The 17,236-nt window shown below is 47.9% G+C and overlaps 1 protein-coding gene across 1 annotated transcript in view; it reads right to left on the bottom strand.

Annotated features, from left to right (window-relative positions):
* The window catches only part of tns1a (tensin 1a), a 56,669-nt gene that overhangs the window by 15,558 nt on the left and 23,875 nt on the right, over nucleotides 1-17,236 (bottom strand). Inside the window, exons 4-17 of the mRNA XM_076048648.1 lie at nucleotides 14,851-14,889; nucleotides 13,687-13,728; nucleotides 11,591-11,640; nucleotides 10,506-10,677; nucleotides 10,349-10,399; nucleotides 9,550-9,672; nucleotides 9,243-9,307; nucleotides 9,045-9,128; nucleotides 8,050-8,162; nucleotides 7,890-7,950; nucleotides 7,722-7,797; nucleotides 7,405-7,534; nucleotides 7,096-7,161; nucleotides 6,876-6,995 (exon numbers count right to left, since the gene is read on the bottom strand). Coding sequence (XP_075904763.1) covers nucleotides 6,876-6,995; nucleotides 7,096-7,161; nucleotides 7,405-7,534; nucleotides 7,722-7,797; nucleotides 7,890-7,950; nucleotides 8,050-8,162; nucleotides 9,045-9,128; nucleotides 9,243-9,307; nucleotides 9,550-9,672; nucleotides 10,349-10,399; nucleotides 10,506-10,677; nucleotides 11,591-11,640; nucleotides 13,687-13,728; nucleotides 14,851-14,889 — 1,192 coding nt within the window. The remainder of the gene's footprint in view (nucleotides 1-6,875; nucleotides 6,996-7,095; nucleotides 7,162-7,404; nucleotides 7,535-7,721; nucleotides 7,798-7,889; nucleotides 7,951-8,049; nucleotides 8,163-9,044; nucleotides 9,129-9,242; nucleotides 9,308-9,549; nucleotides 9,673-10,348; nucleotides 10,400-10,505; nucleotides 10,678-11,590; nucleotides 11,641-13,686; nucleotides 13,729-14,850; nucleotides 14,890-17,236) is intronic.

Here is a 17,236-nt window from a genome sequence, read left to right as displayed (position 1 = left end):
GTATAAACACACTAGCAGCCTAGAATTTTGCAAACTGAAGAGGCGTTTTTGATCTGGGCGTGGATCAAACAAAAGGAGGAACAATAACATCATTTAGCTTTCACAAAAACAAAAACAAACCTAAAATCATCTCAAAGGAGCCTCATTTTAAAGTAAGAGATACTTCCTGGAAACAGCACAGGAGCTGAGAGGATAAAAACGTGTGGGATTTTCTCTATTCAATTTTTTTAAATTGTAAGTAATTGTGGCAGTTAGTCCGAAATTGAATGGCTAATATTTTTGCTGCCGGCGTGTGTGAAACACACTGCTGGCTGACGAATGTGCAACAACAAATGTGCAACAACGAAGGAGATTATCTAAAAAAAACAAGAAAACCCCGAACCCAGCAGGCCCAGTGTAACCAGTAGACACGCTGCAAAGTGATCCACGACAGCTACCGGCCCCTGCTGGGTCACCTTAAAGCGAAACCAGTCCCACCAGCGGGGGGAAAACAGATGGCCGATCACTCGCACTGCAGCTATTTCAAACTCTTCCCTCCCACCGAGTCAACAAACCCATGAAGCACGATGCGGCCTGTGGTTCAATTTGGATTTTGGCTAAAAAAAAAAATAAAACAAATAGTGTTTCCTTCCATTGGTGCCAGTGGAGCAAACGACAGATTGGATCAATCCAAGGCAACACAACTCTGCTTACCTGCATTTGCCAAACTTTCCCAAACTTTCCACTAATGCTTCTGGTCCAAAAATGAATGAAAAAAGCACCTCCAATTTAAAAAAGAAAAGAAAGAAAGGGGTAATGTCTCCTCTGCCAGACTCCAAGTCTTTGCACCAGACACTTGTCCGGCTCCTTTGGTTCTTCTCCTCTCTGACTCCTCTCATCAAACCAACATGTGCTCGAGACTGGTTGTGAGGCAGGCAGGCAGGCGGGGGCCGTACCACTGCAGCCGCCACTGGTAGGGGTGAGGTGGCCTTCGTGAGGGGGAGAAGAGGCAGGAGGGGAAGGAGGAGGGAAGGACTCACTCTCACCACAGCCGCAACAGTTCCAGGCAGACTACAAGTCCCAGGCCAGCTGTCCAACTGCTGATGTCATCACAGGGGTTCCCCCGACACACACACACACACGCACACACACACACACACACACACACACACACACATGGCTTGTTCTCGCGGATGTAATCACGTCTGAAAATTGGCAACAAACCTCTGATCACGTGACCTTCACGGCGCAAAGACAAAAATAAAGTTTTCAGCGTTTTCTGTGCTCAAGACCTCAAAAGTTTCACTTTTTTTGTCTCCCCCCTGCCTTGACCTTTGTACAGAAAGGGCTTCCACCCCTCCACTGCAAGGAGGTCCTGCTCAGCAGCAGCAGCAGCGACGCCCCGATGACTCAAGTTTTTCCAGGGTGACATTCTTTTCCGGCTGGTTAACGTCGGAGACGCCGTGGCCGAGGGAAAATGAGGGGGGCGCTGCAGCAAGTGGGGGTGACTCAAAATCATAATTGTCTGACTCGAAGTGGGGTGAAAATGTATTTGTTGTAATCATGCAAATATTTCTTTGCATAAACTACTAAGAAAAAGCACAAGATGTTTCCCACAAAAAGCCTGCAATTGTGAGGAAATCATCAACACCACCGTGTGTCACCACTTGTCTTTTTTTCTCAAGGTAAACGTGCCGCGACAGGACGTCGTGAAAGCCAAACCGCAGTGTTGGAGCATTTCCGCCGTGACTCTCGCCTCTGCCAGGGCTCCTCGCTCGCTATTTTCTGCCGCTCGCCGACGTGTGAGGGGGATGCCTGAGTTTAACGTCACGCATGTCTCACCCCCGCTCCTCCGCCACCTCACCTCCCCCCACTTGGTAAACAACGGAAGCGACGGGAACTCGCACTTTCGGAAAGTCGCGACCTGCTGAGGTGCCCTTGGGCAACATGCCCCCCCCCCCCCCCCCCCCCCCCACACACACACACACACACCTCCCTTGTGCAGTGATTCATCGCCACTTTAACAAAATCACGACTGCGTTCCAAGTGATCCATCAACCAACCACCTTCACTGACCAACACCGCGACGGTGCCCCTGATAAATACCCACCTCTTATACATAGGCATGCTGCCGGATACAAACAGACAGAAACAACTAATAGCTAATGGCCCAATTCCTGGCCTGAAGGACAAAGCCACATTTAAAACCGTTGCTGGTTCATATCAACGTGCAGCCAGAAATTCAAATTCCAATTTTTTTTTTTTAGCAGAGTTGCTTTAACACAAACACACACAGAGACACACAGACGTGCACAAACACACACACGTGCACCTGGCTGGTCTCTATTTTCTCTCATGTGACAGGTGCCTTGCTTGCTTGTAAAAACAAGGCATTACATTCACACACACACACACACAGTGTTGCAGCACAGCCTTGAGAGCCATTAAAAAGCCATTGGAACACCTGCGGCCCAGCGACTTATAATAATAAAACAGGAGGTGGCGCCGAGGCTCGCGTTGCTGTTGATTGCTGCTGAGCCGAACGCACCAGCTGGGACTGTCGGACCGAGCGTGTTGTCGGCGGTGGCGGACACAGATTTGTCGACGCGGCCATTGAGAAGCTACGTGGCTGAACGCTCGTTTTCAGGTGAAACTTGCGTGAGAAATTCTGTTCTGTCGGCGTTTGTGGACAGCTGAACATGTACCAGGACTATTAACATAAAAACTTAAAATGTTAATTTTCCCAACGCCTTTGCGATTCCACATATTGATTGTCTTTCAACATTTGAGACTTTTATTGGAGTTCCACAGGGACGTGTGGCATTTTTATTAATGGCCTTTTTATTTCCCTGACTTTCAGCCACTAAACACTCAAACTTTCTTCATTAGAAAAAGACAAAACATTAACCTACTAGTACTACCACTACCACTACAACTACTACTCCCACTTGGTAGCTACTAGGGCTAGCCAAGAAGGCTCTTTGACTAACTCTCTTGTGCTCTTGGAAAGTTCCAGGGTTGGTGGAAATGTCTTTTAATAGGAAACACCTCTTTAAAGTGTTCCAAACCTGTTTTTTTTTACAAGGCACGTATCGCAGGTGTTAAAGAGCAAACCTTACCGTTACCCAACCGTTCCTCCTAAATGTTGTAAAAAAAGGGCCTGTGGTTGTATTAATTTATGGGGCTTGAAATATAAATGCATGAGTTTAGATGGATGACTCGTGTATAAAGAAGGTGGAAACAGGGCAGGCACAAGGGCTGTAAAGGTGGCCGTGAAGCACTTGTGACCAAGATGAAAAGGACTGTTTGTTCCCCCAAAAGGCCCGTAAAGACTCCCTCAGACAGGGGAGAGTAACGCCTACTGGGAAAAATAAAGCTTCCGGATTTTTCCAGGCTGCTGGATTAATTCCTGGATTCATCGCAGGCACATCCTAATCAAGGATCTAAATGACTATTAGTGTTTTTTCTTCTATCACAGACACACAAATATTTTAGCTGTTGTCTTCGAAGAAAAATACTAAGAATTAGATATTTTAAATGGAGACACAATGAATCCCATTCAGTTATTCACTGAGAATCGACGTTGTTGAGCAAGTATCGCAGGTATTCGATCAGCGCTCAGCGTTTCGGATGACGAGGGGATGATGAGGCGACAGCCCATCAGACGAAAAAAAAAAAAGAGGTGTCAGGGAGGGGAGTATCAGGGACAAAGCACTGCGGCTTTACATTGGCGTCACGGGCCGCATCCATCAACCGACCATCCGGCTGTCAGTGTCGTTTGAGAGGCCGAGGCGACGCCGCCGTATCGATGTCCGTCGGCCAGATTGCTTTCAGGATGATGTCACTCGTCTCCCCTCCAACCCGTCTGTCATCGGAGTGAGTCATAAAGACAGCCGCCGCTGCCACCACGGCCGCCACGTCTGCGTTTCTGACTGACTGACGGCGATTTTTCCACCTGTCAGGACTGTCGCATCGGCTCGACTCGAGAGTTTCTGAAGGGTTTGAACCACTGGCTGGTTGGATGGGTGGGTACAGACTGAAAGACAGGATCCACCTGAGCTACACCAGCACCACTGGAACTGGAAGGTGGCCCAATTGAACTTGTTTTCCGATATAGAAACACTTGTAGATGCTCTTTTTTTGCAGTTTTGCCGTGTTCAGCACCAGTGCCCCATCGATTTTTACCAGTGAAGTAAAAACGTTAAACTGCAAATAACCAGAAACAGCTGTATTGTTGACACATAAAGATTACACAGATTATACCATTAAAGTGGAGAAATGTAAAGAAGTAGGAAAAAGATTGCAAACTGGACATAAGAACAATACATGGAGCTTCATAAATTCAAAAAGTAAGCCGAGGTTTGATGAAATGACTTGTGATGTCATATTTGGCTTTGACTCCTCCTTCGCAGGTAAAAAAAATATTGCGATTATATATTGTGTATTAATATTCAGCGTAAAAGTCCTGTGAGATGCTATATCCTCATATATAATATCCCATATCCAGGTACAGGTGCTCGCTGCAGCTGAGGGCTGAACTAGAAGGAACGATGGGCCAACAAAAAAAAAGCTCCATCCGGGAGATTTTTTAAATCTTGGTCCAACCTCTTGCTGGCTGCAGCTCTCATGAAGTCACTGAGCAGAGCAGCCCCTCATACTTTTGGTGAACCCAAATTGCAGGCTGGCTCATAAAATAAAAAAAAAGCCAGATCGCTCCCCGCATGACTCATCTCGCGGCGCACATGTGGACGAAAACACACGGACGCGAATGCAAACGTTGCCACGGAGACGCGATAAACAAGCCAAACAGACGGCCGGGGTCTGGGAAACAAAAAAAACAACAACCAAAAAAAAAACTTTCAGAGCATTTTCTCGATGCAAAGCAGTGCGTCTGAGACATTTTTAAACGGTGGAAAACATTTGTTAAAGGAAGCAAAATGCCTTAAATTGTTATCAGTGTTTATAGAAATTCTCAGCATTTTCACATTTTGGCTGAACTCACCGACTGGTCGTCTGTCTCCTCTGGACTTTAACTCATCCCTCTGTCCTTGTACAAGCAAGTTATCTAACTGCGACCGGGGGGGGGGGGAGGAAAAGGGGAACAGCAACAACAAAAAAGTTTTCCGCCGGCTCGTCGTCCGCTCCCCTGGGTGCTTGCTGTATCTCTGTCTGCCTCTCGCCAGCTATTCCAGACATGTTTGAGGGCCCGTGCCCTGCCAAATAAGGTCGACAAGGGGCGGAGACTTGAGCGAAGGAGGGAAGGGAGGACTGGCGGTGGTGCTACTGTTCGCCCTAATCGCTGGCTCTGCTCCTCTTAAAAGGAAGGACGGCTGCATGCGAGAGGTACAAAATGCGCTGAAAAATGCATGAGCTCTCGCTTTTGCAGGATCTGAGTGCAAAAAAATGAGCACGTCTCTCCAAAGCAATAAGAGCATGCATCCCGTTCTACACCAAACCAACTGTTGGCCTACTGTTGGTGGCACTGTGCTATGCTACATCCATTTAAATCAAGTGAAATCAGCCTTTGAAACTTTTGTTGCCCTGGTCGCCAATCGGCCGACACTGTCGGCCTTCCGACTGTTTTGACCTCAGAGGTCGACAGCTGCCGCCGCAGCGCAGGGCTATTAGTGGAGCAGAGGCAAGCCGGCACACACACACACACACACACACACAAGCAAGAGGTCAAAACAAGCAAAGGTTTGATGCTAACATGATGGACGTGTTTCTCACTGCCATGGCCAGTAACTACCCACTATGCAGCACTCATTTGATGACCCCCCCACATCCCCGTCCCCCCCACAACCACGCACACACACACACATCCCCTTCCCTCTCCTCTTGTTTCCCACCATGCATCAGTCCGACTCTAAAGTCGCCCGCTAATCCCCGTCACCCCTTTTAAGACACCCGTCTCTCAACGGGTCAACGGGCCGGCCAAGGTTGGCAGAGGGAAGGCCGACCGAGTCTGACCAAGTCTGATGGATGGACAGACGGGCGTGGGGGAGGGAGGGGGGCGAGTGGGGGGGACAAGTAAACAAGCCCGGGTTCGAAGCACGGAGGTGGGGAGGGGGCGGTGGATAAAAATAGGAAGAGTCCTCCGGTGATGACGACAATGAGCACTTGACACCTGGTTAACATTCTCCCTCTGAGCCCTTTTTTAATAGTCTTAATATACATAAGTATAATATTCAAGGGCTGAGCACCGAAGAATCTTCGGCGCCATATTTTTATGATCCCACGACCACAATTAACTGCAGTCGACATCCATCAGGTGACTTGTTTTGTAATGATATATCTTCTTGCTGACCGACTGACTGACTTACTGACAGGCCACTCGTTACTGCAGCAGTTACTCCACAGCGCCCCCTAGAGGGGTTTGCACGTATAAATGAAACATAATGTTTTTTTTTTTTAAACTGCATCTCTGTGCTTTTCCATCATTAATGGCCGTGATGACAAGATCATTCAGACGCCATTTGCTAAATACGTTCAGATGCTGCATTTCACTGTTTTTCTTTGATTCCCTCCTTCCGCCCCCTGCAGGCCTGGCTGGATATTGCTGGGGTGACTGGGAGCTGTGGGGACTGTGGTGTCTCAGGTTCCTCCACCCCAAACCTTCCTCACCCACCTCACCCCCAGACGACTGACGCCCCCCTATTTCTGCAGCAGCTATTTAAAGGAGCGACTGCATCCACAAGCAGCCAAAGACTGACTCGAGTTTTAACCGTGGGTCAGTTTTCACCTGCGGGCTCAAACGCTGATCGGAATTTCCAGTATTTCTTTTTCTTTTTTGACATTAACGCATTAACAATGTGTGTGTGTGTGTGTGTGTGTGTGTGTGTGTGTGTGTGTGTGTGTGTGTGTGTGTGTGTGTGTGTGTGTTTACGTGCACAGACCGTGCTCGCCATCTGCCGCCTCCTGGCGGTTGAAGGTCTCATACGAGTCCCAGCGGATCAGGTGGTCGGCTGTGTTGTAGTCCACCGACACACTGGGTCCGTTCTCCAGGTGGCCCAGGCCTGGCAAACAGGAGGGGAGGAGTCAGAGATGGGGCATGATGGGTAACAGAGTCTTCGAAGGGGAAGGGTGCAGGTCTGTCACACTGGACGGCGGCGTTACCTTTGATTTTCTCCGGCCCATAGGAGAAAACAAACTCCACTTTGCCATATTCTGGAAACCTCTCGTCTGTGCAGAGACACAAGAGCACAAAACAGCATTTTATCAGGGTTTCTTTTGTTTTGTTTTGTTTTTTTGTAATTTTATTTCACCACAAGGGGACCCTGTTGCCTACAGAAACTAAAGAAACAATATCAGAGATCATTCCCCACAGGCTATTCCCACTTCTTTTCATTTCCATCATATGCATTCTCACTGTTTCCAGTAAAATCAAGGTGCAATAAATCTATTTATGTATTGAATGTATGTTGCCTTTGAAGGTCTCATCCAGCTCGCTCTTCCCAAACACCACGCCAAGGTTGTGGATGGCGCAGGTGTGGAACTGGACCCTGAACACCACGTCTCTGGTTGGGTTCCTGAACCGCTTGTGGTAGCACTTCAGCTAAAAATAAATAAATAAATAAACAAATGAATGAATGAATGAATAAATAATACTAATAAAAACCAGACAGATGATGAGGAGGATGTACAGATTAGTCAAGTGACGCCCATCCTGGTTAAAATTCCTCTCGATGAATGAAAATATGTGAATATATCTAAAGATATTTTTTCCTTGGACTGAACCTCACCAGGATGTCTCCCTTCAGGAGCAGGCCGGGTTCGATGGTGATGCAGATGCTAGTGTTGCTGTCTCCTTGCACATTGCTGCGGTTGAAGGAGGAAAAACCATGAAATCAAAACTTCAAATGAGCGGTGTGATGACCAGCGCCTCTGAATGACAGCCGTGCTCCACGTACTATATTCCTGAAGTGTAGACCGGCTGCATGGCCTGGTAGATCTTCAGGAAGGGACGGCAGCCTGCGAGCGGGGAAGAAAAGAGCGAGGGATGGAAAAATTGTTGAGCCGTTCTAAAAATCTTTCTCAGCTCTCGTTGCTGACTGTGCGAGCTCTACTCGCCTCCTTTGGACTCAAAGTTGGGGATGCCGTGCATGATGACGTGGTGCAGGAAGAGGGGCTTGTTGTTGATCTTGATGTGGCCTGACAGCAGGCCGTTGAAGTAGCGCACGTACCTGCACGAGGAGAAGGAGGGGAAGGACCGGATCAGACCGGTTTCTGCTCTTATGCACAAAACAGAATTATCTCAACATTTTTGACAGCCTGACGTGATAAAGCTGCTAATTTTAGACACCCAGACCCCACCCAGGCTGGGTCTCCGCACAGAGGCCGCTCCATGGGTCGCTTACGGCCTAACGATGATGACAACACGACCTTGACCGTGAGGTCGGCCGGTGCTGCTGTCAGCGACCAGATGGTTTTTCGGCCTCCGTGTTCATTCAATTAAGAGGCGGGGAAATACACCGTCCAATCACGGGGGGGTCAATCGCTGGGGGCACCTTCAGCCCCGTTGGCCCCATGTTTAAACCGACAGGTTTCACCCACTACCTGCGGCTGAATCTGGCCAGATTATACGCAAGGGGGTGTCTTTGCTGCCGCGACGCCTCTAATCCCGACTTTTAGCAGCGCTCGCGGCGATTGATACTCCAGCTTGTGATGTCACGAGGTAAAGACCGGCATACTGTCAGGCTCTGGGGGGGGGGGTAATTATATCCCCAAGCAGGAAATAGTAGCTGGGGGTCAAACGGTCAATCCTGCAGACCTGAAAAAAAAGAATGGGAAAAAAATGACTTGTCTAATTCCTTTTGCTAGAATAAAGTACTAGCAGGTCCCCATGGCCATTTCCTGTCTGTCCCATTGTGTTTCCTGCAGCGGGTCTGAGCCGCTTATCCAGATTAGCGGTCTGCAGGTGGAAGGGTCGAGTCTTTAAGCGGAGGTCTAATTAAGCTGAGGGGGCTGACAGCTGTGGTGGCAGGGACGGCGGTGACTTGTGACTTGACAGTGAAACTGGAGGGTAGTCGCCCCTGCGACTTCCTGTGCGGATGGAAGTGACCCACCTCCTCTGGGACGGCTGACCCACAGGAAGTGCTTTGTCCTCGTAGAAGCGCCTCATGGCGAACCTGTCCAGCGCCTGGTCGGCACTGCGGACAAACAGACAGACAGACAGACAGACAGACAGACATGCTGGAAATTAGAACCCAGCTTTCCAGAGTTCTGAGTAAGCACCAAGCTGAAACCTCTTTTGCTGACGGTACCTTGCGGATATGTTGCTGTAGTGCATGTAGGCAGCCACCACCACCCCAGTCCGGCCCTGGTTGCCCTTTCGTGTAGAAAGAAAAGAACATACTTAAGAAAAAAAAAAACAATTCACAGGAAAACTTGAAGGAGAAATAAATTGACGGCTCAGTGGCGGCGTGAACAGCAAAACAAAGCTGCGAGCGAAACAATGAGGTGAAACAATATTTAGAGTCTCTGCTTGTTTGAAAAAGGAAAGCGGCCAGAAGTCCCGAGGCGTTTTCGTTTCGAAGGGAAGAAAAACCCTACTTCTTCTCCTCCTCTTACCTTGTTGTGCAGCACCACCACGTTGCGCGGGTCTCCGCTCAGCCACGTGTCGATGGCCTTGCACATGCTGCAGATCTTGTCCAGCGCCGGAGCGTGATGGTCGGGCCAGCCAAACTCCACCACCTGAGGAGGGCCAGGAGACAGAAGGAGGAGGAGGAGGAGAAGGAGGAAGGTGTAAGAGGTCCGGCCCGGCTCAACAGTATCGATACCAAGGTGAATAATGGTATCGGATCAATACTTGTGTGACAGGATTGATACTTTTGTTGCAGTTTCTCTTCTAGACGTTCTACAAATGACTCCAAATTACAAAGTTACTCTGGTGGTGAAGGACCTACAACCTGACAATTTTTCAAAAATATCTGAGTGCAAAATGGAAGGCTGTTTCTGTTATGCTGCTGACATTGCTTGGTTTACATTTTGTAACGTTGTTGCTTTTTTTTCTAAAACAAGTGTAGTAGTGAAATTAGTCAACATCAAGAAAAAGTTGCCTGATTAAAAAGGATGAGAGTTGAACAGTGTGTGGGAGCTTTTTCTTGATTTTGTCTGCCTCCTGGGTGGCACCTGTTCTTTTGGGAGTGCTGAGATTCCTTTATGAGCAGTGCAATTAGTAAAAGGAAATGTTTATTTGACAAAGATCTTTGACATGAGATTTTATCATGATCACAATCAACAGACTGAAGGCAAAAATCACAAAATGATTTCCTTATCATGACGTTTTAAGTCAGAATGATCTGAATCGGTATCTGCAACACCAGCGCAGTATTTACTCGGTGTCGGATCAATACCCCCAGTATCCCACCTTGTGGTTGAGCTTGGACAGATCAGCCCACTTCTCGCTCAGGTTCAGCACCTGCAACAGAGACAGACAGGGGAAGGTCACGTGATTCGCCGACCCAGACCTTCCTAGCATCTGGCCCCCTCCCCGCTTGCTGGGTGGCGCCCTCGGAAGGTCTCACCAGGTAGTGCTCGCCGTGCTTGGAGCGCAGCATGGCAGCCACTTCCTTCAGGTTGCTGCTGTAGCTGCGCTCCTCGCCACTGGCGGGGAAGCTGAGAGAGATGATCCTCTCTGTGATGTAGACCAGGTCCACCTCGTAGCTCTCCTCCATGGCCTGCACCACACTCTGGCTCCTGCAGGGGGCGAAGTGGAAGGAGTTGACCTGATAACCAAAGGTTTTTTGAAATCTGCAAACAAATGCTGCGTTTCATTCTGTTTTGTGCGAATTGAAAATAACTTGTTCAACAAACTGGATGACCGAGGTAGGCCTGGGTGTATTAATCTAAATACTGAGGTGAGTATTGCTATCGGATCAATACTTCAGGTCCAGCTCCAGGAGTTGACATGCTTCCATTCTTTGAACCCGACAATCTATGACAACAATTGGAGGTTTTTATGTTTTGTTTTATGTTTTTCATGTTGATGGAATTAATGGACATTGAAGTTCCTGACAGACTTCAACCTGCCTCAGGATTTTAGTTTTGGATCGGCCCTTTACCGAGTGCCTCCAGGTCCCAACGACTCCCCTCCTCCTCGCCTCTCCCAGAGTTCAAACCATTTCACTCCCGTCCAAACGTAAACTCCCGCGGCTCACTGTTAATGTTCCTTGGAGAGGGAGAGACTTGCCAAAACACTTTGCCCACCCGCCGCTGTTGACACGACCTCAGCCGACGGGTTTATGAAGCGGCGGGAACATAGCTTAGCCCTTCGCTGGAGGACCAAAGGGTCTTTGTGGGGTTTCCCAGCTTAACAATTGTTAATAATGATTGTAAGAAGGTGTTCTTAGAATTATTCCTGTTTACGACCGGGGGGTAAAAAAAATAATCGAACAGGGGTTCAAAGACGATTTAAGGAGAATTTTCAACAAATATTTCGGCAGATTTTTGACCTTTTTTAAAAAAACAAATTCAAACCAGCTGATCCCACAAACTGCTTACCTTGTCTGCCAGATTTTTTCCCCTCTCTTCAGAAATAAACGTGTGAGTGTGTGTGTGTGTGTGTGTGTGTGTGTGTGAGAAGGGCAAATCGGCAAATCGGCCGTCTTACCGAGACTGCTTCCGCTTTATCTCCGCACTCTTGCAGGACCTCGTGGATCCCTGGAGGAGGCAATCACACACACACACACACACACACACACACACACACACACACACACACACACACACACACACACACAGGGAGAGAAAGAGGGTGGAGGGCAGATAGGGATGGAGAGATAATGATTCATAAGCAAAACTCCATCTGGTAATGATGATAATTATGTGACTGAATTACAGTCTGACAACCTATTAGAGGAAATCCCGACCGCAGAAGCAAAACTGAAAGGGTCTCCGCAGGAAGAATAAGAAAAAAAACAGACATGCAGAGAGAGAGAGAGAGTGAGAGAGAGAGAGAGAGGGAGGGAGAGAAAGAGAGAGAGAGAGCGAGAGAGCGAGAGAGCGCGAGAGAGAGAGAGAGAGAGAGGGAGAGAGATGTAGGGAGGAGACATGCATGGATAGTGAGATGCAAAATATAGAAAATGATTATATTTACTGGAGCCAGTGAGATGAAGAGAGGTGTGGAAGAGGGAATGGATAAGGATGAAGATGAGTGCCTGTCGTCATGCCTGTACTAACTAGGACATGGAAAACATTCCCGAATATTCCAAGGTTTCGGAGCAGGTCTCGGCTGCCGTGGAGAGATGAGGACGTTTTGGAAAACGCCAGAGAGTTGAAAGAATAAGAGATTCCCAAACAGGAACTGCCAGTCAGGTGGTTGCCACGGCGACAAGCTGTTGTCCAGTGCTGAACCGAGCATCCTGGGGGAGTCGGTCAGCACGTTTCACCGCCTACCTGTCCCAACAGGTGACCGCTGCTCCAGCGCACTGACGACCTCAGCTTGAGAAAACGCCTCTGGAGGGAGCTTCTCAGAGACATGGCCGACCCTGTCACTAGCTACATGCTCCATAAAAAAGAAATCTAACTTTTTTGAGAGTATTATTATTATTATTATTATTATTATTATTATTATTATTATTATTATTATTATTATTATTATTATTATTAATATGATGATAATTATCCAGGTGCATAACACACTGGGAAAAGAGTCTTCAGGTCCACATGGATGCAGGAAAAACAAGCAGTGAGGAGCCGAATCTTCTGACCGATGATACAAAAATATGTTCCTCTTCCCTTCCGCCCCTCTCCTGCCATCTCCTCCCCTCACATCCACTTTGTTTATCTCTGGAACTCCACCCACTTTCTCTCATTACCTCTAATCAGTGCCAACCCTGCCTCCCCTTCCCTCCCCCTCCTTCACTTCCTCTTCTTCCCCTGCAGTGTTTTTTGGTGCACCGTGATGACGGTTAATTCATCCGCACTGCCGACGGTCTGCAGCCTCAATCTCAGGTCTTAGGACACTTTGTGCAGCATTTTTTCCTTCTTCTTCTTTTTTAAAAAAAAAAAAAAAAAAAGAAAAGCTTTTTTGCTTTGTTTGTTTTGGTCACCCTCTCTCTTGGAACGGTGCCGCTCGCACGACTCTAACTCGCGCCACTCACAGTTGAGCAACGTGCAATCCAAACACACTGGTCCGCAGTGCCAGGGCTTGGCTGCCATCTACGGTGCGGAAGAGAGGCCGTCTGTAGTCTCAGATATGAAGCAAATGTGTCTGAGTGCTGGCTTCCAAAAAATAATGACAAGAAAAAAAGAGGAGAGGAGAAGAAAAATGAAAAAAATTACCAACTAAATCTCTTATCAATTTTTTTAGGTGATATCTGTGCACATTAAACATTGTTCTGGCTTTTTTCTTTTTCTTTTTTTTTTAAATCCAATTTGCTGCATTTTTTTTTCCTTTTTTGCCGGCACTCTCCCTTTAACTGTCAGCATCATCTCAGCAACGGGAACTCAGCTCGTATTGGACTTCCAGCGTGTTGCTGCCACCTTCTGCACCGTGCAGGAAACAAATAGCTGGTGGGGACTCGTTGATTAGCAACTTCCTTTTCCATCTTCTTCTGCACTTCCTCTCACAACCAACCTGCTCCCCACACTAGATTGGGCGTGTGCATGCTGATGATGTATGGAAAAAAAGTTGTGATCGAATGAGGGGCGTTGAAAGCATGTGACCGCGGCGAGGTGGGAGGGGTGGGAGTAGCGGCTACTTACCGGCGTGTCTACATGCTTTAACGGCAGCTGAGGGGTGGGAGGCTGAAGGGAGGCGAGACAGACAGACAGGAAGCGTCAGAGAGTCTGTTCACCAGGAATTCAGCTCGATTCCTCACAACCAAAAAATTTCCAGAAAGACTTGGATGTTTTTAAACAGCAAAAAACCTGCAGAAGTGTTTTATGAGTAGCTGTTGGGTAATAAAACACTTATCTAGCAGAGCCTTTGCTCGCGCGCGCGCACACACACACACACACACACACACACACACACACACACACACACACACACAGAACACAAGAAAAAAAAACAGCATCCAGTCCAAAGGAAATAAGCCAGAGGTTGTTACAGCAGCCTGGAATGACTCCTAATAAGGTCGTATCAATGCAGCCTGGGATCAAAAATAGGAAAAGAAAGGAAAGCTAATTTTGAATATACATTGGGAGAAAAAGGTTAAAATCACTGTGAACATAGTGTACAGAAGTGAAGTAAAACTTCTGGACAAGAGTCTCTGGTCTGAGTGGCGCCTAGAAGAGGATCGGTACTCATGGCTGACTGATTTTTTTGGGCCATCATTCACAATATCTGAGAAATCTTTGTGCCCTGTGAAGCGTTTGTTGTTGTAATACCTCATCTGACCACAAGGGGCATTAAGCTACTCCTACAGCTTTCCTGTAGGAGCGAGGTTAGTTTTTTCTTTTTTTCTTTTTTTTCGAAAGTTCCCTGCATTTACATAATCCTGAGTGAAAAAAACGAGTTTGAGTTCTCAGAGTCTCTGACAGCAGCAGTTCCCAGCGACGACATCTGGCCGATGCACAATTCCTCACCACAACAACACAACACCGTTGACAACCGGAGCTCTCAGTGGGCAGGTCTCTCCTCTTCATTCCAGCGAAACAGAAAAAAAAAACAAAACAGAGGGACAGAGGGTGGGAGAGAGGAAGCTCTTATGGTTATAGCCCATGACCTTTGACCTCCAGGCAAGCAGGACCTGACAGAGCTTTTCCCTCCCTGTGTGTGGCACTGCAACAATTCTAGGAAGAATCTTCAGATTATGGGGGGAGGAGGAGGGTCTCGAAACGGTCTGCAAGGTTCTGAAAAGTTTCCGCAGTGGCTTTGCACACACACACACACACGCACACACACGCGCACACACACACACTCACCAGTTCATAGTTGGTGGATGTCTGACATGACGTGGTGACCTGCGGGAAGACGAGAGTCGAGAGTCAACAGAAGGAAAATCACATTTAAAGAAGGAGACAAAAAGACTGAAAGTGTTTTCTCTTTTTTTGGGGAGGTAGCGAACATTTCCTCCTCCTGAATGCCTGAGTATTTTCCCAAAATGCACTGCACAGAACAAAAATAACCACAGCTTAGCCTCAGAGAGAGTGAGAGAGAGAGAGAGAGAGAGAGAGAGAGAGAGAGAGAGAGAGAGAGAGAGAGAGAGCCTTTTAAATGTTTCTCTGTGGGAAAACATGTCCCAGGCCATTCCGGAGGGCTTGGCACTGCACCCAGAGGGACCAGGCTTCTTCTCTATTTTTTTTTCTTAACTCTCAGGACTTGAGGGCATTTTGATTTGGGCAGAGGAGCCGTTCATGCATCAGCGCCAGGCAGAGGGCAGTTCCAGCAAACATCAGCAAACACCAGCAAACACACACTAGTCGATTAAGAACCTTAAAACTGCTCAACCGACAATTTAAATGTGCACATCAACAGTTATTTGCAACTACCCCGTTGAGCAATGTATGTTCACGTCGTAGTTCTGTAGCCATCAAACCAAAGTTTTGGCACTTGCAACCTCTCTGGTCGGAATGTGTATTTTCACACAATAATATATTGACGATTTTGAGCTCCGTTGCAGTTCAGGAAGGCCTGGCGTGTTTTCCTGCAGAGACCGGAAGGTAGATGCATGTGTTTGCAGGAACGCACGCATAACTTGATTACGATGCCCAATCAAGCGGAGCGACTTCGGCCCAATCAGAAGCTCCATCTGATTCATTCTTGGTGGCACGTCAACGCTGGTAAACATCCAGCATTTTGACTGAATGTCGTGAGAAAGACGACAGCGGCGTCGCTATCAGAAGACAACAGGCGGAAAGGAGGAAGCCAGTGTAATTAGCCTGTTCCTGGGGAACAAAAAAACACCAAAAACAAAAGAGTTGTTGCTGCCTTTTTGTCATTTCTTCTTCAAAGGTATCGGACGAAGGCGGGCAGATGACGATGAAGGGTTTCAAATGGTTCAATGACAGAGTGGCCTCCGTCCATTAGCTAATGTGTGTTGAAAACAGAGATGATGTTAAGCCAATGCTAATGCTAACTTGTTCTGGACTCCTCTGATGGAGAAATGTGTGGTCATCCGGAACAGACGGGTTAATGCGGTGAGCGATCTACACTGCAGGGGGGCAGCAGGAAGTAGAACTGTGGCAAATGGGTCGAAAAAAGTGCAGAGTCACTGTGGATCCTACAGCCCAGAGATGCTCCAACTGTTTTGCTCGACATTCCCAACCGTGAAAAGAAAGAGAATAAAGTGCACAAGCGTCATTTGCAAGGCAGCCAATGTCCCATGAAGCATTTTTTTTGGACTCCAGAACAGGAGCCAAGTGCACTCACTCACTCGCTCACTCTCTCACTCGCTCGCTTTTTGGACATTCTTTCCCATCTGAGGCCGCGGCCTGACATAAATACATCACAGTTGGCAGCACCGGCACCCCCTGGAGAAGAGCGTCTGTCTTTATTTACAAGCCGGCCAGTCGTGGGGCTGTGACCAACCGCACAGCAAACCTGTGAAACCTCTGTCCCGCCGAGACCCTAAAAAAGTTGGTGGATGTTGTTCAATCGATCCTGTCGAGAAATATGTACAGCAATACCACCTCCTAGCCGCGAGAGAAAATGCAGACGGCGACTTCAATTGCACAAAATCCTCCCGTCCCCCTTCAGAGCCTAGCGGCTGAGCTTTAGCTCTAAATCCAGCACGGCGGGACGTCAACAGCAACCTAGCGCTGCTAACCGCGGCTGCAACCATATATGGCAGGTGTAGCTGCAGGCTGCCCAGACAGCGGGATTCCAGGCCGCTCGGACGGGCGGAAAAAAGTGTGCAGATCAGACAAAAACACTTGAACCTGGAAGCAGCAAGAAGTGCATCAGTGTTGTATCATCACGCTTGTGAAAAGCACTTAAAATCCTCAGCTGGTGGCGGAAAAAGGAAAAGCCAACGTGTGTTCAGGCTCTTACAAAAAAAAAAAAGAAAGAAAGAATCGGGAGCTTCTAATCTCTCTAGTCACAAGGAGGTGAGGGAGGGGATCCAGGAAGTCCCTGAGCCGGAAAACACACTTGCTGTTCTATTAGCCTCGACTAAAAAGGTCAAAAGTCTCAGGTGAGTCTCGGCGGAGGGCAACGGAGCTCCCCTGCTTCCTCTTGGCCAAAGCCATGGAGACAGGAAGGGGAGAGGCCCACGAAGCGCTGATGACTTCTGCAAAAGTGCAATAGCTGCTGCAGCACTGGAACAGGGTTTTTTTGTGTGTTTCTTTTACTACGTCACGAGCTGCCGAG

This window comes from Nelusetta ayraudi, unplaced genomic scaffold (assembly GCF_046127955.1).
Source record: "Nelusetta ayraudi isolate G7.1 ecotype Tasmania unplaced genomic scaffold, CSIRO-AGI_Nayr_v1 ptg000106l, whole genome shotgun sequence".
In the NCBI taxonomy this organism is placed as follows: Eukaryota; Metazoa; Chordata; class Actinopteri; order Tetraodontiformes; family Monacanthidae; genus Nelusetta; species Nelusetta ayraudi.
Note: the sequence above shows the minus strand (reverse complement) of the source record. Positions and strands in the feature narration are given on the sequence as shown.